Source organism: Bombina bombina, chromosome 4 (assembly GCF_027579735.1).
Source record: "Bombina bombina isolate aBomBom1 chromosome 4, aBomBom1.pri, whole genome shotgun sequence".
Lineage (NCBI taxonomy): Eukaryota > Metazoa > Chordata > Amphibia > Anura > Bombinatoridae > Bombina > Bombina bombina.
Genome location: NC_069502.1, coordinates 74,890,153 through 74,913,232, shown reverse-complemented (window position 1 = coordinate 74,913,232; position 23,080 = coordinate 74,890,153). Strand labels below are relative to the sequence as shown.

At 35.5% G+C, this 23,080-nt stretch overlaps 1 protein-coding gene across 3 annotated transcripts in view; it reads left to right on the top strand.

The window, feature by feature from the left end:
• The window catches only part of EFR3B (EFR3 homolog B), a 423,284-nt gene extending 400,732 nt beyond the window's left edge, over positions 1–22,552 (top strand). For 2 of the 3 annotated variants that reach the window (XM_053709514.1, XM_053709516.1), the window contains 5 exons: positions 6,713–6,804; positions 12,596–12,644; positions 14,399–14,505; positions 19,583–19,632; positions 21,775–22,552. In XM_053709514.1, coding sequence (XP_053565489.1) covers positions 6,713–6,804; positions 12,596–12,644; positions 14,399–14,505; positions 19,583–19,632; positions 21,775–21,880 — 404 coding nt within the window. In that variant the 3' untranslated portion in view covers positions 21,881–22,552. The remainder of the gene's footprint in view (positions 1–6,712; positions 6,805–12,595; positions 12,645–14,398; positions 14,506–19,582; positions 19,633–21,774) is intronic. The other variant, XM_053709515.1, reaches the window with a different exon arrangement.
• Positions 22,553–23,080: the final 528 nt, after the last annotated feature.

Here is a 23,080-nt window from a genome sequence, read left to right as displayed (position 1 = left end):
ATATTGAATCAAAACAACGCTAACCACAGAGCTAACATTTTCAACTGACAACATATTTTTATTCAAATTAATTAATATTCACAGTAAACTACACCCCTTACTATCCCTTTTCACTCTAATTGCCAGACAATGCATCCTAACCCTGTGGTGCTCAAAGACTCCACCCTCTTTGATCCAATTTAAACGACTCTATATAGAAACCTATTTATTGAACAACATAAAGTCATATTGGACTCTAACCATAGGCTGCCATCTTTTCTAAAGAAATGGAAGGTTCTTATAGAGGCCCTACCACCTAGAATACAGCAACAGATCCTTAGGCCATTTCTTGCAACATGAGCTGATGCTGTCCGCGGCTCTGCGGGGGGGTGGATTATGTTGTACAAAACCACACCGGCCCCTGCCACACAATACACCCAGAAGAGATACTCATTGAAACCCTCTTTTCACCGATTTCCCCTGGTATACACACAGAAGACACAGGTTGACCAGTATAGTTAGGTTTGTTAATAGTTTTGTTTTGTGTTTGATGTTATTTATGGTTAACATTTTGAGGGACTCTTACAGGTGCAGGACACTACAACCTTATTTTTGATTCTTACAAAGACATACCTAAAGATGCTTTTGTCAATAATACAACTAAGGGAATAAGATTGTACATTGAGAATGTATGTCAAACTTTCTGACTGTAAATTGTACGATATCCATGTATAATGTCAATATTAATTATGTGCCTGTAAAGACTTTTTTGACCTCAATAAAAAATAATTTAAAAATAATAAATAAATAGAAGGTGAATATTATGTACAAATTTGAGAACGAAATGGGTAAAGAACCCACTAGTGGAGAATACACGTATAGCACTCTAGAGTCATAGACTAATAATGTCATATCACCATGTGAATTGTATTGGGTATATGACAACAGATAGTCCCTACCGACAAGGAAGGGAAAAAATTCAGTGCTTAAAACATAACTTTTAATGTTTAATCTAAAATATAAGGGAACAATAATTAAAAACACACACTTGTTTATAGCTCTGCATGTGCTTGGATTCACATATATATTGGATTTGTGCTTAGATGCCACTGTTGACAAGGAGAATAAATGTGAGTTATCACAGAATATAAGGTTCAGTAACTTGCCCTTGGGCAAAATGTACAACTTATATAATTTATAGTATTATTAGATAGGTAACACTAGGTATAACTCATACGCTCATAGATCGTTTCCTCTGTAAGGGTTTAGAAAGTTGTACATTTTGTCAGGTGTAGAGATGTTCACTATATTATTATCCTTGGCCAGATAAATACATTAGCAGGTCGTTCTAGGAATCCTGGCAATCATCAAATGTATGTTCTTGAAGATAATAGAAACCTGGTATGGTTTCCTGTTGGTAGTTGTACATATATGACAGGCTTGTGGCTTACAGCGAATATGATCAGGTTTAAATAAGCTAAAATGATATGTAGTGACCCATATAGTGAAGTACTACCTGCATATAACAATTTGTAATGATATAGTGAAGTACTACCTGCATATAGCAATTTGTAATGATATAGTGAAGTACTACGTGCATATAACAATTTGTAATGATATAGTGAAGTACTACCTGCATATAACAATTTGTAATGATATAGTGAAGTACTACCTGCATATAACAATTTGTAATGATATAGTGAAGTACTACCTGCATATAACAATTTGTAATGATATAGTGAAGTACTACCTGCATATAACAATTTGTAATGATATAGTGAAGTACTACGTGCATATAACAATTTGTAATGATATGTGTGAAGTACTACCTGCATATAACAATTTGTAATGATATAGTGAAGTACTACCTGCATATAACAATTTGTAATGATATAGTGACGTACTACGTGCATATAACAATTTGTAATGATATGTGTGAAGTACTACCTGCATATAACAATTTGTAATGATATAGTGAAGTGCTACCTGCATATAACAATTTGTAATGATATAGTGAAGTACTACCTGCATATAACAATTTGTAATGATATAGTGAAGTACTACCTGCATATAACAATTTGTAATGATATAGTGAAGTACTACCTGCATATAACAATTTGTAATGATATAGTGAAGTACTACGTGCATATAACAATTTGTAATGATATAGTGAAGTACTACGTGCATATAACAATTTGTAATGATATAGTGAAGTACTACCTGCATATAACAATTTGTAATGATATAGTGAAGTACTACGTGCATATAACAATTTGTAATGATATAGTGAAGTACTACCTGCATATAACAATTTGTAATGATATAGTGAAGTACTACCTGCATATAACAATTTGTAATGATATGTGTGAAGTACTACCTGCATATAACAATTTGTAATGATATGTGTGAAGTACTACCTGCATATAACAATTTGTAATGATATAGTGAAGTACTACCTGCATATAACAATTTGTAATGATATAGTGAAGTACTACCTGCATATAACAATTTGTAATGATATGTGTGAAGTACTACCTGCATATAACAATTTGTAATGATATGTGTGAAGTACTACCTGCATATAACAATTTGTAATGATATAGTGAAGTACTACCTGCATATAACAATTTGTAATGATATGTGTGAAGTACTACCTGCATATAACAATTTGTAATGATATGTGTGAAGTACTACCTGCATATAACAATTTGTAATGATATGTGTGAAGTACTACCTGCATATAACAATTTGTAATGATATGTGTGAAGTACTACCTGCATATAACAATTTGAGTACAATCAGTATAATGCTACTAGCTGCTGTTAAGTTTAACAGTTATACTTTGAATATAGCTGTGTGTTTGTGGCAGTAGTACTAGCTTTTTCAGTTAAAGATTGCTGTAAGAGCATAAGTATTGCTAGTAATAATAAGGTGCTGGTAATGACTAAACTCCCACTGTCTGTTTGCATACACAGCACCACTACTCTTTCTAGGAATCCTGGCAATCATCAAATGTATGTTCTTGAAGATAATAGAAACCTGGTATGGTTTCCTGTTGGTAGTTGTACATATATGACAGGCTTGTGGCTTACAGCGAATATGATCAGGTTTAAATAAGCTAAAATGATATGTAGTGACCCATATAGTGAAGTACTACCTGCATATAACAATTTGTAATGATATAGTGAAGTACTACCTGCATATAGCAATTTGTAATGATATAGTGAAGTACTACGTGCATATAACAATTTGTAATGATATAGTGAAGTACTACCTGCATATAACAATTTATAATGATATAGTGAAGTACTACCTGCATATAGCAATTTGTAATGATATAGTGAAGTACTACCTGCATATAACAATTTGTAATGATATAGTGACGTACTACGTGCATATAACAATTTGTAATGATATGTGTGAAGTACTACCTGCATATAACAATTTGTAATGATATAGTGAAGTACTACCTGCATATAACAATTTGTAATGATATAGTGACGTACTACCTGCATATAACAATTTGTAATGATATAGTGAAGTACTACCTGCATATAACAATTTGTAATGATATGTGTGAAGTACTACCTGCATATAACAATTTGTAATGATATAGTGAAGTACTACGTGCATATAACAATTTGTAATGATATGTGTGAAGTACTACCTGCATATAACAATTTGTAATGATATAGTGAAGTACTACCTGCATATAACAATTTGTAATGATATAGTGACGTACTACGTGCATATAACAATTTGTAATGATATGTGTGAAGTACTACCTGCATATAACAATTTGTAATGATATAGTGAAGTGCTACCTGCATATAACAATTTGTAATGATATAGTGAAGTACTACCTGCATATAACAATTTGTAATGATATAGTGAAGTACTACCTGCATATAACAATTTGTAATGATATAGTGAAGTACTACCTGCATATAACAATTTGTAATGATATAGTGAAGTACTACCTGCATATAGCAATTTGTAATGATATAGTGAAGTACTACCTGCATATAACAATTTGTAATGATATAGTGACGTACTACGTGCATATAACAATTTGTAATGATATGTGTGAAGTACTACCTGCATATAACAATTTGTAATGATATAGTGAAGTACTACCTGCATATAACAATTTGTAATGATATAGTGACGTACTACCTGCATATAACAATTTGTAATGATATAGTGAAGTACTACCTGCATATAACAATTTGTAATGATATGTGTGAAGTACTACCTGCATATAACAATTTGTAATGATATAGTGAAGTACTACGTGCATATAACAATTTGTAATGATATGTGTGAAGTACTACCTGCATATAACAATTTGTAATGATATAGTGAAGTACTACCTGCATATAACAATTTGTAATGATATAGTGACGTACTACGTGCATATAACAATTTGTAATGATATGTGTGAAGTACTACCTGCATATAACAATTTGTAATGATATAGTGAAGTGCTACCTGCATATAACAATTTGTAATGATATAGTGAAGTACTACCTGCATATAACAATTTGTAATGATATAGTGAAGTACTACCTGCATATAACAATTTGTAATGATATAGTGAAGTACTACCTGCATTTAACAATTTGTAATGATATAGTGAAGTACTACGTGCATATAACAATTTGTAATGATATAGTGAAGTACTACGTGCATATAACAATTTGTAATGATATAGTGAAGTACTACGTGCATATAACAATTTGTAATGATATAGTGAAGTACTACCTGCATATAACAATTTGTAATGATATAGTGAAGTACTACCTGCATATAACAATTTGTAATGATATAGTGAAGTACTACCTGCATATAACAATTTGTAATGATATAGTGAAGTACTACGTGCATATAACAATTTGTAATGATATGTGTGAAGTACTACCTGCATATAACAATTTGTAATGATATGTGTGAAGTACTACCTGCATATAACAATTTGTAATGATATAGTGAAGTACTACCTGCATATAACAATTTGTAATGATATGTGTGAAGTACTACCTGCATATAACAATTTGTAATGATATGTGTGAAGTACTACCTGCATATATCAATTTGAGTACAATCAGTATAATGCTACTAGCTGCTGTTAAGTTTAACAGTTATACTTTGAATATAGCTGTGTGTTTGTGGCAGTAGTACTAGGTTTTTCAGTTAAAGATTGCTGTAAGAGCATAAGTATTGCTAGTAATAATAAGGTGCTGGTAATGACTAAACTCCCACTGTCTGTTTGCATACACAGCACCACTACTCTTTATAGTTTATTCCTAATTTAGAATAAAAATCGTATGAAGAGATAATTGGAGTCTTTATACATAAAAAGTAGTGCCATTGGTTTTCCTTTCTCTGAATAGAATTTGTACAAATAGTTGTACTACTGTTTCAGCTTGCAGTATTCCTTCCTGGTTCATGTTTGTGCCTCTTTTTTTTATCAGCAGTGCATGTTATCAACATTAAAGACTTAGGGGCCGATTTATCATAGTGAGAGCGGACATCGATAAATGCTGACAGCATACGCTGTCGGCATTTATCATTGCACAAGCATTTCTCGTGAAATGCTTGTGCAATGCCACCCCTGCACATTTGCTGCTAATCGGCCGCTAGCAGGGGGTGTCAATCAACCTGATCGTATCCGATCGGGCCTCAGCAGTGGCGGACGAGTTAAGGAGCAGCGGTCTTACGACCGCTGCTTCTTAATTCCTGAATCAGACGAACCTGAAGGCTCGCGTGGAATAAGCTGGTTAAAGGGACATGCCACCCACATTTTTTCTTTTATGATTTAGAAAGAGAATGCAATTTTAAACATCTTTCTAATTTACTTATATTATCTAATTTGTTTTATTCTCTTGATATTCTTTGATGAAAAGCATATCTAGATATGCTCACTAGCTGCTGATTGGTTGCTGCACATAGAAGCCTCGTGTGATTGGCTCACCATGTGCATTGCTTTTTCTTCAACTAAGGATATCTAGAAAATTAAGCAAAATAAATAATGGAAGTAAATTGTAATGTTGTTTAAATTTCTATTCTCTATCTGAATCATGAAAGAAAGATTTTGGGTTTAGTGGCCCTTTAATAGCTTAATAAATCCGCCACTATGGCCTAGATTAGGAGTGGAGCGCAAAATTATGCTTACGCGATCGCGATATAATATTTCCACTCCACTTGTAATACCAGCCCAATTGTGGTATTATAAGTATGGCACAATGCGACAACCACCTCATATTCGCATTGCATGGATGCCTTGTGCTCTCGAGAGGATGCTTCCATAGGCCGCAATGTAAAGGCACTTTTCACCCCACTCCCACCAACTTTAAAGCCAAAAATAATGCCTAGTGCAATTGTTATTTATTTTAAAAAAATGCTACTTTTTTTTTTTAAATAAAAATCTATAATGCCCTCTGTGTGATCTAATCTCTGGTTAATTTTCGGAGCACTAATTGCTACTGGGAGCTTGCGGTAGCTATAACCAACCACTTGTAATGGTTGATTAATTATCGTGCACCTGCAAACAGGCAGATTTGCCCATTTGCGGGCGCACAATAATTTAGCCCTCCACTTGTAATCTGGCCCTCAGTGTGATAAACAGACAGTTCTGAGAACACAACCACTTGTTTTGTTTCTATGTAGTGTAACAGATTATTTATTAATTAGCCACTAAGGTTGTTATGTTTAACATTTTCTTGAACTACAGATGAAGATCGTTTGTCAAAGAGGAAGAGCATAGGTGAAACAATATCTCTGCAGGTAGAAGTGGAATCACGGAACAGTCCAGAAAAAGAGGAGGTACTATTTGTTGGTAATCTCAAAAAATCCCGCTATCAATCTATTATCAAATGTGCTTCGTTCCCATTATATTCTGTGTTGAAGAGATACCTAGGTAGGTGTCTGCCTGGTGCACTACATGGCAGGAAATAGTGCTGGCATCTGGTGCTCTTACAGATGGATAGCTTTCAAAACTGCTGCAATATAGTGCTCCAAACATGGGCACACTCCTGGGGCGCGATCCGATATCGATCGCAGTTTGCGGCGCAAGCGAGGGAACCGGCGTCGCCCGCAGTTTCAGCTCGCAACTCGAGCCATCCCATATAGGTCGCCGTCAGATGCTAACGTGCCGTAAGTCTCACAAACCAGCGATGTCCAGAAATCTGCGTAAGTACAAATTTCTGGCGTCGCCAGTGACTTGCGCCACGTTAGAAACTGCCGGTGCCTATAAAACCTGACTAAAGTTTAAAACACCCGCACTGTCTAACACGCCTCCCTAACATAGCCCGCACTGTCTAACACGCCTCCCTAACATAGCCCGCACTGTCTAACCCTCTATCCGCTATCCCCCCTCACTAGCCTAACAATAAAAATGCTATTAACCCCTAAACCGCCGCTCCTTTACCCCGCCTCAACCTAATAAAATTATTAACCCCTAAACCGCCGCTCCCGTACCCCGCCGCCAGCTATATTATATCTATAACCCCCTAAAGTGAGCCCCTAACACCGCCGCCATCTATATTAAAATTATTAACCCCTAATGTAAGCCCCTTACACCGCCGCCATCTCTATTAAAATGATTAACCCCTAATTTAATCTACCTACCCCGCCGCCAGCTATATTATCTATATTAACCCTAAGTATATTATAGTTAATATAGTTATTACATTATATATATTAACTATATTAACCCTAATTATATTAGGGTTAATATAGTTAATATAGTTACTATAGTATTTATATTAACTATATCTAACCCTAACTAAATTTATATTAAATTAATCTAATTCATTTATAAACTAAAATATTCCTATTTAAATCTAAATACTTACCTATAAAATAAACCCTAAGATAGCTACAATATAATTAATAATTACATTGTAGCTATGTTAGGGTTAATATTTATTTTACAGGTAAATTGTTAATTATTTTAACTAGGTATAATAGATATTAAATAGTTATTAACTATTTAATATCTACCTAGTTAAAATAATTACCCAATTACCTGTAAAATAAATCCTAACCTAAGTTACAAATACACCTACACTATCAATAAATTTAATAAACTACTAACATCTATCTAAAAATACAATTAAATTAACTAAACTAAATTACAAAAAAAAACAAACACTAAATTACAAAAAATAAAAAAAAGATTACAAGATATTTAAGCTAATTACACCTATTCTAAGCCCCCTAATAAAATAATAAACCCCCAAAATAAAAAAAATTCCCTGCCCTATTCTAAATTCAACAAATTTCAAAGCTCTTTACCTTACCAGCCCTTAAAAGGGCCTTTTGTGGGGCATGCCCCAAAGAATTCAGCTCTTTTGCATACAACAAATACAATACCCCCCCCCCATTACAACCCACCACCCACATACCCCTATTCTAAACCCACCCAAACCCCCCTTAAAAAAGCCTAACACTACCCCCCTGAAGATCTCCCTACCTTGTCTTCACCACACCGGGCCGAACTCCTGATCCGATCCGGGCGATGTCTTCCTCCAAGCGGCAAAGAAGAATTCTTCCTCCGGCGATGTCTTCCTCCAAGCGGCAAAGAAGAATTCTTCCTCCGGCGACGTCTTCCTCCAAGCGGCAGCAAAGTCTTCATTCTTCCGGCGGCATCTTCAATCTTCTTTCTTCGCTCCGCCGCCGCGGAGCATCCATCCCGGCCGACTGCTGAACTTGGAATGATGTACCTTTAAATGACGTCATCCAAGATGGCGTCCGCCGAATTCCGATTGGCTGATAGGATTCTATCAGCCAATCGGAATTAAGTTAAAAAAATCTGATTGGCTGATTGAATCAGCCAATCAGATTCAAGTTCAATCCGATTGGCTGATCCAATCAGCCAATCAGATTGAGCTCGCATTCTATTGGCTGATCGGAACAGCCAATAGAATGCGAGCTCAATCTGATTGGCTGATTGGATCAGCCAATCGGATTGAACTTGAATCTGATTGGCTGATTGGATCAGCCAATCGGATTGAACTTGAATCTGATTGGCTGATTCAATCAGCCAATCAGATTTTTTTAACTTAATTCCGATTGGCTGATAGAATCCTATCAGCCAATCGGAATTCGGCGGACGCCATCTTGGATGACGTCATTTAAAGGTACATCATTCCAAGTTCAGCAGTCGGCCGGGATGGATGCTCCGCGGCGGCGGAGCGAAGAAAGAAGATTGAAGATGCCGCCGGAAGAATGAAGACTTTGCTGCCGCTTGGAGGAAGACGTCGCCGGAGGAAGAATTCTTCTTTGCCGCTTGGAGGAAGACATCGCCGGAGGAAGAATTCTTCTTTGCCGCTTGGAGGAAGACATCGCCCGGATCGGATCAGGAGTTCGGCCCGGTGTGGTGAAGACAAGGTAGGGAGATCTTCAGGGGGGTAGTGTTAGGCTTTTTTAAGGGGGGTTTGGGTGGGTTTAGAATAGGGGTATGTGGGTGGTGGGTTGTAATGGGGGGGGGTATTGTATTTGTTGTATGCAAAAGAGCTGAATTCTTTGGGGCATGCCCCACAAAAGGCCCTTTTAAGGGCTGGTAAGGTAAAGAGCTTTGAAATTTGTTGAATTTAGAATAGGGCAGGGAATTTTTTTTATTTTGGGGGTTTATTATTTTATTAGGGGGCTTAGAATAGGTGTAATTAGCTTAAATATCTTGTAACCTTTTTTTTATTTTTTGTAATTTAGTGTTTTTTTTTTTTTGTAATTTAGTTTAGTTAATTTAATTGTATTTTTAGATAGATGTTTGTAGTTTATTAAATTTATTGATAGTGTAGGTGTATTTGTAACTTAGGTTAGGATTTATTTTACAGGTAATTGGGTAATTATTTTAACTAGGTAGATATTAAATAGTTAATAACTATTTAATATCTATTATACCTAGTTAAAATAATTAACAATTTACCTGTAAAATAAATATTAACCCTAACATAGCTACAATGTAATTATTAATTATATTGTAGCTATCTTAGGGTTTATTTTATAGGTAAGTATTTAGATTTAAATAGGAATATTTTAGTTTATAAATGAATTAGATTAATTTAATATAAATTTAGTTAGGGTTAGATAGAGTTAATATAGTTAATATAAATACTATAGTAACTATATTAACTATATTAACCCTAATATAATTAGGGTTAATATAGTTAATATATATAATGTAATACCTATATTAACTATAATATACTTAGGGTTAATATAGATAATATAGCTGGCGGCGGGGTAGGTAGATTAAATTAGGGGTTAATCATTTTAATAGAGATGGCGGCGGTGTAAGGGGCTTACATTAGGGGTTAATAATTTTTATATAGGTGGCGGCGGTGTAAGGGGTCAGATTAGGGGATAGATAAGGTAGATGGCGGCGGTTTTAGAGGCTCACAGTAGGGGGTTAGTTTATGTAGATGGCGGCGGGGTCCGGGAGCGGCGGTTTAGGGGGTAATAACTTTATTAGGGATTTCGGGGGGGGGGGGGGATCGCGGTTGACAGGGAGATAGACATTGCGCATGCGTTAGGTGTTAGGTTTATTTTAGCAGATCGCGGTTGACAGGGAGATAGACATTGCGCATGCGTTAGGTGTTTTTCTAGTTAGTTTAGGGAGTTACGGGGCTCCAATAGTCAGCGTAAGGCTTCTTACGGCTGCTTTTTGTGGCGAGGTGAAAATGGAGTAAGTTTTCTCCATTTTCGCCACGTAAGTCCTTACGCTGCATATTGGATACCAAACTGCGCGGGTTTGGTATACCTGCCTATGGCCCAAAAAACTGCGGGCGACGGCAGAAATATACGGGCGTAACTTCTAGGTTACGCCGTATATGTGATACCAAATCCGCGCAAATATTGGCGTCGCCGGCTTTTGCGGGCGACGCTTTATATCGGATCGACCCCCTGAGCTTAAGTCCCTGATTTTCAACAAAAGATGCCAAGAGAACGGAAAAAAAGATAATAGAAGTAACTTGTAAAGTTGCTTAAAATTGTATGCTCTGTCTGAATCATGAAAGAAAAATGTGCGGTTTCATGTCCATTTAAAGGGACATAAAACAAAATATTGTGATGCACATGAATGCATTTCAGTTTTGCTATAAACATATATTAGCAAAAACACTTCTAGTAAACTGTATTACTTTTCGAGAATAAGCTGTGAATGGAGCATATGTACATACGCCCAATGCACTCTCATTAAAACTCTGTGTCTGCTTACAGAGCATATATTGTGTTTGTGATTACTTAATTTGCATCATCACTTACAAAATACATGCCACCACCAGCTATGTGAGCATGCACAGTGTTATAACAAAGGTGTACAAATGCATATGTACATATGCTCCATTGCCCGAAACCGTTCTAACTGTATAATAAGTGCTTCTTTTAGAGACTGAAATGCATTAATGCGCATTTTATGTATTGATACCAGGAGTAATCACCTTGCTCCTCATATTATTAAACTATTAATCCAAGAGAGAAAATAATATTTAAACAATTTTCTAATTTACTATTATCTAATTGCTTTGTTCGTATCCTTTGTTGAAAAACATACCTAGGTAAGCTCAGGAGCTGAGAACTAGCTGCTGATTGGTGGCTGCACATATATGCATCTTGTCATTGGCTCACCGATGTGTTCAACTAGTTTTCAGTACGGCATTGTGTCTCCTTCAATTAAGGATACCAAGAGAATGATACAAATCTGATAATAGAAGTGAAATGTAAAGGTGTTTAAAATTGTATTCTCTATCTGAATCACCAAAGAAAAAGTTTGTTTCATGTCCCTTTAAATATCAGTATCTATAAGTGGTCGTGTGCCATTAAATTAAAGGTGTTAAAATAATATGAGCTGTGTTGTATACAGAATATATCAGTGCTTTCCAAGGGAGTCACAGGACAGGGTTTGGGGCCTATTCCATGCCCTTGAAGAGTAATGTGAAATGCCATGCACAGATTGCCATAGGTTTTTCAAATTCAGAATTGTTCCAATCCATTAGAGAGTCATTAAAAAATAAAATTATGTATTTATGAATAAAAAGAAAATATTCTGCTATGTGAAGAACATTGGAATGTGAAATATTAATATTTTCGTCACGTTAGCACACTTGAGAATATGAGATCAGGTTTGCGCGAGAGTGGGGTGTTTTTTTTTGCTCCATTGATTTCTATGGGGGAATACGTAAACGAGCACCCAATATTCTAACTTCGGCTTTTTGCGCTTGTTGGGTTAGCGCGCAAGCAAAAACTGTTTACTTTCGACTCATAATACGAGCCCAACCTGATGAGCACAAAAAGCTTACTTCTAGCACAGCGGGAGCGTTAATTAGCTCGAGCGGCAGTGTTAATTAGCGCTCCACTCGTAATAAGCCTGTGGGTTTTTAAACTACGTATCTCTAGCAAAATGTTGTTTAAGAAATACTATTATAAAAAGGCATATGATATTTATTTACCTTTAATAATGCCTGCTGTTAACATCTTCTAATACAATCTACAGCAGTATGTATTTTATTTATTAACATAAAATAAGTGCCTACATTTAATCCACTTTGTATTTTGAAACCTCTTTTTTCAGTGTGACTTGTTTATGACACTAGAACTGTCTTATTTCCTTTAGAGAGCACCCGCAGAAGAGATTACATTTGAAACTTTGAAGAACGCCATTGGTAAGCAATTTGTAGTTATTATTTTAATTTATTCTCACATGGTCATTGTTGATCAAACAAACACAGTATAGAATATCGCAGGGTCAGGCTTCATCAGCCATATGTATAAAGGATAAGCAGATCACACGAACAACAAATGCACATACATGGTTCTTTTTGTTTTTTTTTACTACACATGATTAAACAAACTAATGGTCAAATTCAATGTTAAGCTATTTGTTCAAATGCTCAATGACTCAAATGTTACTTGTGCAAAATGACATTGAGTTTAGCTTTATTCGCATGTGGAATTTAGAAAATGAGTATACAAAATAAAACAATACAGTAAAATAAATTGAAATCAAGTATAAGGTATAAATAAGGGTTAATTAAATGTGTCCAGGAGACAAAAGTGAGAACCAGAGATTAACCCCTTGCGCTCCTCACAAGATCAAACAACAGTAAAAAATGTGAATCCACAGCAAACCCAGAAAATGTTTAAACCTATAGCAGATATATAGAAAACTGTGGCGCAGAACAATCATTCTATCTGCTTAAGATCTTAGATAAACAAAAGATGATTTAATATATAATTTCAAATGTGCGTTCAGATTCACATAAACTAAAAACAGCAATAAAATAACATAAATCATAACAGAGTTTCGATGCAGGAAGGATACTAAGTCAGAAGATAAAAGACTGAAATTTCACTATGTTCTTCAACAGGCTTCTAATTTCAAAATACCAGTTGATAGAAAAATAAACAAAGGGTCCCACATGTGTAGAACTTACATGCAAAATACCCTGACCCCCAAATGTATGCGCTTACTGAGGAGGTGTGTTAGCAGGCGTTGTATCAATCTTTCGTCCTTGCAATGTCTCACTGACAATGTTATCCTTTCACAGTATTCAGCTCCGACAGCCCTTTAAGAACTTTCTGGATCTGTATAAGTCCACAGTACATAAATAGCAAGTAGTCCCACAGAATAGTGGATAGTAAATAAAACAAAATGAAACAAAGTCAGCAATAAGCAGTATTGACATCATTGTGTTTTGGACACGCCCCCTGATGAAGAAGGTCCGGGGGCATGGCAGAAACACGTTATTAATTTATGCCCCTTTAATTAAAGGGGCATAAAACACTTTAAATACCCTATAGGATGTTTAATTATATAAAGTTTGCAATATACTTAAATAATTCAGATTGCCTCTTGATTGCTGCTTGCCGGACACCTCAGTATCAGATATTACAACACTGGCTCATGACACTGTTAGCCAAGAAAAGAAAATGAAAAAGTTCCAATTATCTGAATTTTAGAAATTATAATAATTCTGTATATAGAATCAGAATACATAATAATAAATCTAGTTTTTGTTTGATTATTTAATTGTCTCTAACATGTTAGCACTTTTAATGAGACTGAACCACATCAAATGTTAGATATGACAAATATAAAGCTGTTCCAGAGGTGTGAGCCGGAATAATTGCACAGGATGGGATGTGCACAAACTGATTTTTCATTTTATAGGGGGATTTTACTGATCCATGGTATAGACTGTAGAACAGACCTCAAATAGTATCATTTTGTGTCATATGTGATTAATAAAACATCGATGCTAGAATACCGCCTGATACTCTGCTGACTCGTGCCCAGGCACAGTTATCCTCTGCACTTTTGGATATGCTTTTGGCTAAAGTCAACACAAGATATAAAAAAAAGAACATGAGATAAATTTAATGTTACTACAGGCTTAGTCTGTGTTTTTTGGTTCAGTAGACAGTGTTGCTGTAGAAGAGCAGGAGCGAGAGAGGCGGCGCCAGGTGGTGGAAAAGTTCCAGAAAGCTCCATTTGAAGAAATTGCAGCCCACTGCGGAGCCAGGGTAATTAGGCTCTGATATTTTACCTCATGTAAATGTTGTTAGTTTGCACATCTGATTTACAGACATCACTTCTCACTAGGGGTCGATTCTATCAATCTCTCTGGGCTGGTGGGATTTTATAAGAATGCTCACCTCCCTGGTGGAATTATATAAAGCCTCTTTTTACCCTAAAAACACAGTGTCTCGCTAAGGAAAGGAGATGCATACTTTATAAATGTGCACAATAAAAATCATAATTTAAAAATCATACAAAACGAATAATTAAATCATTCACACAAAAATACACAGGGAAAAATTGTTTTGTTAAGGTGCATCAAAAATCGTTAACAAAATTGTTCACCAAAAATCGTATTTTATCAAAAATGTAAAATGTGTTGGTAAATTACACAGGAATAAATCGTATTAACTATGCACAGCATAAATTATAATTTAAGTACACTGGATCTGCTGCAGAAACACATAGAATTTAGTACTTAAAAGTATAAAATAGAAATTGTAATTGTTTTTTTTATAAAAAAGGGGATAAACATAGAGTGTATATAAAATTGTCACTCAAATCCTAGCATAACTATATAAACATTTTCTTGCTACAGTTCTCACTGTTTTTCTCGTCAGTTAAAAAGTCGTAAGTTTTCACCAAAATTCTTAGAACACTAATTACTCTGAAAGGAAACCTATGCGTACTAACATTACTGGGAATTTAAGGTACAGTGAACTGACAACAACGTAATTTGATTTGTATTAGGTATAATATTTAAGTTTTAAAACCCGCTGGTTTCCCCCTCTGTACTTTGCCCCCCCCATTGCAAACTTTTACCTAGCAGAATTGTCTCATTATTTGTATCGGAGATATCTCACCACTCGCAGGGACAGCCCTTTTTTATAGAATTCTATAAGGTGTGGAAAACCAGTTCTAGACTTGCAATGTTTATAGAATTGGCCCCCAAGGGCCTGGTGATCTAAAGCGCTCCTCTCTGGCAAGATTATCCAAGACTCCTCGTCAGTACTGTGAGGTTTTTCACACAATTATATAATGGCAATGTTTAGCTTGAAAGCTGTTTATCTTAATGTATAGGATTCTAGATGTGAAGTGACATATGCACTACAATATAATGCAATAAAATAAGACACATATTTTGCACAATTTCTCTCTTGGCCAGTGTTATTTTTTTCTTTATTAGGCTGCAAATAAGTTTCATGGAATAACAGCATAGTGATGTGTCTCAACTATTATCATTTCAGGCCCCGAAGAATGTTATAAACTAAAGCTTTGTATGTTTATGACCTTGACCCCACCAGAAATACTATTGTTATTGGCAAAATAAAATGCTGACATCAGAGATTGGTTGTAAAGAACACAAACACGGAATGAGTAAAGATTAGGGATGGCTGAATGTTTCACAACATTCGAAAAATGAAACAAATTTTCACATTCTAACATTCGATTTTCGAATGTTCGGTTTCAAATTTTACGATTACATTCGAAAATATTTGTTTAGAAAAATTCGAATTTATATATTTGTAATAATATTTCTATAATGCTTTATTTAAATGTAATATTCGAATTATGCAATATTCGATCGAAATAGAAACATTCAAATTGATATATTTGTATCTATTATCTATCAATTTACTAGATTCCCTAGCACATGAACTATTGAATTTCTGAATAGTATTTGTTAAATAGAATGTTAAATTGGAAATTTCGAATGTGGACATTCAATCTAATTATAAACATTTGAATTCAAAAGTGACAATCGAAAACTGTAAATAGCATTCGATTATAGAATTTTTAAGAATATTCGTTCGTATCAGCATTCGGATTTGTAATTCGAATTTCGGTAATAACATTCGTTCTAACATTCGAATTCGGAAATTTACACATTCGCCCATCCCTAGTAAAGATACAGTTTGTACTTCATTCCCACAACAAAATAGACGGAATTTCTAGAACCTTTTTATAAGTATATCCGAAGCAGATTGACCTAGTACACAATATGTTATCAAGAAATGACCCAGGCTGTTAGGAATATCATATAGTATAAAATATTTTCTTCAAAGGGTTTTATATTAATTAGATCATAAACCTTCATACAGTGCTGTAAAATGCTGTAAACTGTTAAATGCTACATTAACTTTGGTTGTGTCTGTGAATTTAAACAGGATCTATCATTAAGAATAATATCCATTTCCTATTAATGCTCATTAGGGGATAGATACATTGTAATAATGCTTAGAAGGTTATAGGTACTTCCTACTAATGCTCATTATCTGATATGTACATCCTAGTAATGCTCATTAGCTGATATGTACATCCTAGTAATGCTTATTAGCTGATAGTTACATCCTACTAATGCTCTTTACCTGATAGGTACATCCTACTAATGCTCTTTACCTGATAGGTACACCTTACTAATGCTCATTATCTGATAGGTACATCCTAGTAATGCTCATTATCTGATATGTACATCCTACTAATGCTTATTATCTTATAAGTACTTCCTACTAATGCTCATTAGCTGATAGGTACATCCTAGTAATGCTTATTAGCTGATAGGTACATCCTACTAATGCTAATTAGCTGATCGGTACATCCTACTAATGCTCATTAGCTAATAGTTATATCCTACTAATGCACATTAGCTGATAGTTACATCCTAGTAATGCTCGTTAGCTGATAGGTACATCCTACTAATGCTCTTTACCTGATAGTTATATCCTACTAATGCACATTAGCTGATAGTTACATCCTAGTAATGCTCGTTAGCTGATAGGTACATCCTACTAATGCTCTTTACCTGATAGTTATATCCTACTAATGCACATTAGCTGATAGTTACATCCTAGTAATGCTCGTTAGCTGATAGGTACATCCTACTAATGCTCTTTACCTGATAGTTATATCCTACTAATGCACATTAGCTGATAGTTACATCCTAGTAATGCTTGTTAGCTGATAGGTACTTCCTACTAATGCTCATTAGCTGATAGGTACATCCTAGTAATGCTAATTAGCTGATAGGTACATCCTACTAATGCTGATTAGCTAATAGTTATATCCTACTAATGCACATTAGCTGATAGTTACATCCTAGTAATGCTCGTTAGCTGATAGGTACATCATACTAATGCTCTTTACCTGATAGTTATATCCTACTAATGCACATTAGCTGATAGTTACATCCTAGTAATGCTCGTTAGCTGATAGGTACATCCTACTAATGCTCTTTACCTGATAGTTATATCCTACTAATGCACATTAGCTGATAGTTACATCCTAGTAATGCTCGTTAGCTGATAGGTACATCCTACTAATGCTCTTTACCTGATAGTTATATCCTACTAATGCACATTAGCTGATAGTTACATCCTAGTAATGCTTGTTAGCTGATAGGTACTTCCTACTAATGCTCATTAGCTGATAGGTACATCCTAGTAATGCTAATTAGCTGATAGGTACATCCTACTAATGCTGATTAGCTAATAGTTATATCCTACTAATGCACATTAGCTGATAGTTACATCCTAGTAATGCTCGTTAGCTGATAGGTACATCCTACTAATGCTCTTTACCTGATAGTTACATCCTACTAATTAGCTGATATATACATCCTACTAATGCTCATTAGCTGATAGGTACATCTTACTAATGCTAATTAGATATGTGCATCCTACTAATGCTCATTAGCTGATATGTACATCCTACTAATGCTCATTAGCTGATAGGTACATCCTACTAATTCTCATTAGCTGATAGGTACATCCTACTAATGCTAATTAACTGATCGGTACATCCTACTAATGCTCATTAGCTGATAGGTACATCCTACTAATGCTAATTAGCTGATATGTACATCCTACTAATGCTCATTAGCTGATAGGTACATCCTAGTAATGCTCATTAGCTGATATGTACATCCCACTTATGATCATTAGCTGATAGGTACATCCTACTAATGCTTATTAGCTGATATGTACATCCTACTAATGCTCATTAGCTGATATGTACATCCTAAGAATGCTAATTAGCTGATATGTACATCCTACTAATGCTTATTAGCTGATAGGTACATCCTACGAATGCTCATTAGCTGATATATACATCCCACTTATGCTCATTAGCTGCTAGGTTCATCCTACTAATGCTTATTAGCTGATAGGTACATCCTACTAATGCTCATTAGCTGATAGGTACATCCTACTAATGCTTGTTAGCTGATAGGTACATCCTACTAATGCTCATTGGCTGATAGGTACATCCTAGTAATGCTTGTTAGCTGATAGGTACATCCTACTAATGCTTATTGGTTGATAGGTACATCCTACTAATGCTTGTTAACTGATAGGTACATGCTACTAATGCTTGTTAGCTGATAGGTACATCCTACTAATGCTCATTGGTTGAAAGGTACTTCCTACTAATGCTCATTAGCTGATAGGTACATCCTACTAATGCTCATTGGCTGATAGGTACATAGTACTAGGTACATCCTACTAATGCTCATTAGCTGATATGCACATCATGCTAATGCTCATTGGTTGATGGGTACATCCTACTAATGATCATTGCTAATAAGTACACTGGATATTTGTACCTATAAGTCAAAGCATTTATTGCCCAATCAGCAGTGGGAGGAAGTACGTCTGCAAATAATCTTTGGTAGCAGTGCTTATCAGCAAAGGGGATTGGCAGGAAGTACACAACTAAAAGTGCTGTTTGAGTTTCAATGTAAATATAAGCAGATTCACATTCTATCTTTGTAAATAAGAAGCACGGAGTGGGATTGTCTCACTTGCCTTGTTAATCTTACATAATCTAGACAAAGTAACATTAAAACACTTTGAAAATACAAACTCTAAATTAGATTCCTTTTTATTTTTGTTTATAAATTCTGTTCACCATACTGTTTGTCTTTTTTTTTTTTTTTTGCATTGAACAATGAACAGTCATGCAAATTACTATATTACACTGAAGTTGGTATAGTTGGTGAAACTAGTACAGTCTTTATTTTATAATACTTGCTATGTCTATTTCATTTAGTAACATGTTTTTTTCTTTATTTACTTTTTTTGTAAGGCAACATTGTTGCAGAGTAAACTCAACCAAATCTTTGAACTGACAATCCGGTAAGTCTACTTGTGTTTAACTAATCCTTTTTCAATATTATGCTATGGCCAAGGTATCCCCTTCCTCAGTATGTCCAGTATCTTACTAGACAGTATGGAAAGGGGATCATTGTTTCAGGGTATCTCACCGATTATACCATGCTGCCTACACCACCTAAACCCTGCCCAGAACGTTACCTAAACACTTTTCCTCAAAATACCCAAACCTTCCCCACAACATTGCCTAAACCCTTCTCCTCACAATACCCAAACCTTGCCCACAACATTGCCTGAAGTCTGCTCCCCACCTCAGCCAAACCCTGCTCCCTACACAGCCTAAAATCAGGCCCTCACAAAACCCAAACCCTGCCTAATCCAAGCTCCCCATATCAGCCAAATCCTGTCCCCAATAGTTCCTAAACCATGACACCAGTCAATCCCTGCCACCTAAACCTTACACCAGCTAAACCATGTTCCCAAGAGCACCTAAACCCTGTTCCCCACAGCAGGCAATCCCTACCCCTAACATCACCTAAATCCTTTTTCCCACACCAGACAAATCTTGCTCTCAAAACCCCATAAACCCTGCCTCCAAATGCCACCCATACCCTGCTGCTGTCGCTGCCCAAACCCTACAAAACACCTCCTAAACCTGACCTCAACACTAGTCAAACCCTGTTCCCAACACTGCCTAAATACTCCTCCCAACAACACTCAAACCCTGACCCCAACACATTTTAACCTGTTTACAACTCCTTAACCCAACGCCTAATTCCAACCAAAACCTGCCTAACAATGCCAACACCCTGCCCCATCACGGACCAAACCCTGTCCCCAAACTGCCCTTCCCATGAAGCTGCTAAACACTATGCCTGAGCAAAGGCATATAAAACAGGCCTTATCCTGTTTTATTGTGACACCATTATCCATGTTTCATTAAGAAAAATCAGCCTTCTGTCACTTCTGGAGATGTGGTTGACAAAATGGCCAAAATATGACCAAAATAAGCAGCATCAGACAGGAAAAATTCGTAGCTGTGAGAGTCTCATTGTTATATATAGTGTACATACTGCACAATTATGTTCCTTTAAAGTGAATGTCAATTTAGATGAATCGGTGCCCAGTTTTTAACAATCCTATTAAAAACAAGGACACTTTAAATCATAAAAATATACATTTCACTCATTTTCTTCAAATACTTAGCTTTTAATCTTAACAGCCGCTCCAGCGATTCCCCCGGTCGTTGGAAGCCTCTTCATACGTCAGAAATGACGGATCGGTCATCCTCAAATCACGGCTCCCCCCCCCCCCGGGGGAATAATGGCCTGAGGCAACGCCGTGATTGGAGGAAGCCGGATTCGTCGGGCGTGTGACGGGCGGAGGAAGCGCTGCAGCGGCTGTCAGGGTTAAAAGGTAAGTATTTGAAGAAAACGAGTGAAATGTAAATTTTGATGAATTAAAGTGCCCTTGTTTTTAATAGGATTATAAAAAAATCGGGCACCAATTCATCTAAATTGACATTCACTTTAAATTTCAACATATATTTATGTCAGATCTCAATTGAACGTTCAAGTAGTGAAGTTCTGTGCTATACTACAGATAATAATGGTTTACTTTAGGTCTTAATAACTACTGAATTTCACAGTGGTATTTGGGATTGTGTTTCAGTACTTGTGTTTGAGCACAACTTGTATTTCAGCTAAAAAGATTACAGCCACGTTAAGATTACTATATTGTCTGTTATTATTTGTGCAAGGTCTCACAAAGGATAACGCAACCTACACTATTTAAATAAATCCTCTTGTAATCTAGTCATCAATTTCTGTCCCTTGTATGTGTAGGACATAAACACTCCTTATAGACCAAAACTGCATGCTTATATTGGCTGCAAGAACACAATAAATAAACAATTAAAAACGTCCTTATTGTATATATTACGATGATATACAGGCAGGTATGCAGTAAATATTATTATACACTAAAACACTCACATCTGTGTCCTGTACTGTATTAAACATATTAACTCTCATCAATTTTTTGGTACATGATAAATATTGGTGCACCGTAGAAAAGAGAGAATAACCTATTGTGACCTGTAGATGGCACAATCTTACCTATTCTTCAGATGCATTCTATGCTTTAATGTACCTTTCTCTATTGCAGACCCCCTCCCAGCCCATCTGGTACCATCACAGCCGCATACGGTCAGCCACAGAGCCATTCCATCCCTGTGTATGAGATGAAGTTCCCTGATCTCTGCGTCTACTGACATGAAGTACACCCTTCCTGCAAAGCAAGCACTGACAATAGAAATACTAAGCATACTTTATTTTAAGTATTCTCCCACCGGGAGAATAAAGTGCAAGATCTTTCCTTAGTGTTTCTTCCATCAAGTAAGAGAATTAATCCTAACATTGCAGGTTCCATAGAACTTTTAAAAAGGCTGCAGGTGATGTTAATAAATATTAGAATGTAGGTTGCGCTGGATGCGGCAAATGTTCTCACAGCACTGTATATTATATGAATTTAGTTTTATGAATAGATACAAGGCCAGAACAGAATCTATTAGGAGACTTGTACATATATTTATTCCACTCTTCAGCCAGGATATATTTTATAGTTGTAACATGATGACTCTTATTCGAAGGACAATGAACTTGTACATTTTCTATCACTTGTTTCATGTTGTAAACATAGAAAAAATGTTTTGTTTTTTATTTTGCATGTAAACTTAGTGCTATCAAACCTAGCTTATGTCCAGTTAGCAGAAGTGGTTCAAACCCCCACTCTTCCACTTTTTTGGCAAAGAGGTGTCATCTTTTCCAACCAATCGAGAGTGATACAAGTGTATTGTGTACAGAGATTGTATGAAGTCAAGCCTCTTAATGAACAGTTGCTTAAAATAGCCAAATTCTGCCAAATAAAATAGAATTTTAATAAACCTGGGTTACTGTCTTTTATGTGCAAGCAAAACAAAAAAAATGCAATGTTTAAATAAATTCTGTTGCAATAATGGTAGAATTCTATTTCCTATAAATTATTTGATTTTGTTAAAAAGATTGTCATTTTAAAGAATTATGTTGTAAATATTATTATCTTTCATAAAATGGTGGGTGTCCATGAGCCATCAGATGTGAGATTAACCCCTTAATGACCACAGCAATTTTCCATTTTCTGTCCGTTTGGGACCAAGGCTATTTTTACATTTTTGCGGTGTTTGTGTTTAGCTGTAATTTTCCTCTTACTCATTTACTGTACCCACACATATTATATACCGTTTTTCTCGCCATTAAATGGACTTTTCAAAAGATACCATTATTTCATCATATATTATAATTTACTATAAAAACAATTATAAAATATGAGGAAAAAAATGGAAAAAACACACTTTTTCTAACTTTGACCCCCAAAATCTGTTGCACATCTACAACCACCAAAAAAAAAACATATGCTAAATAGTTTCTAAATT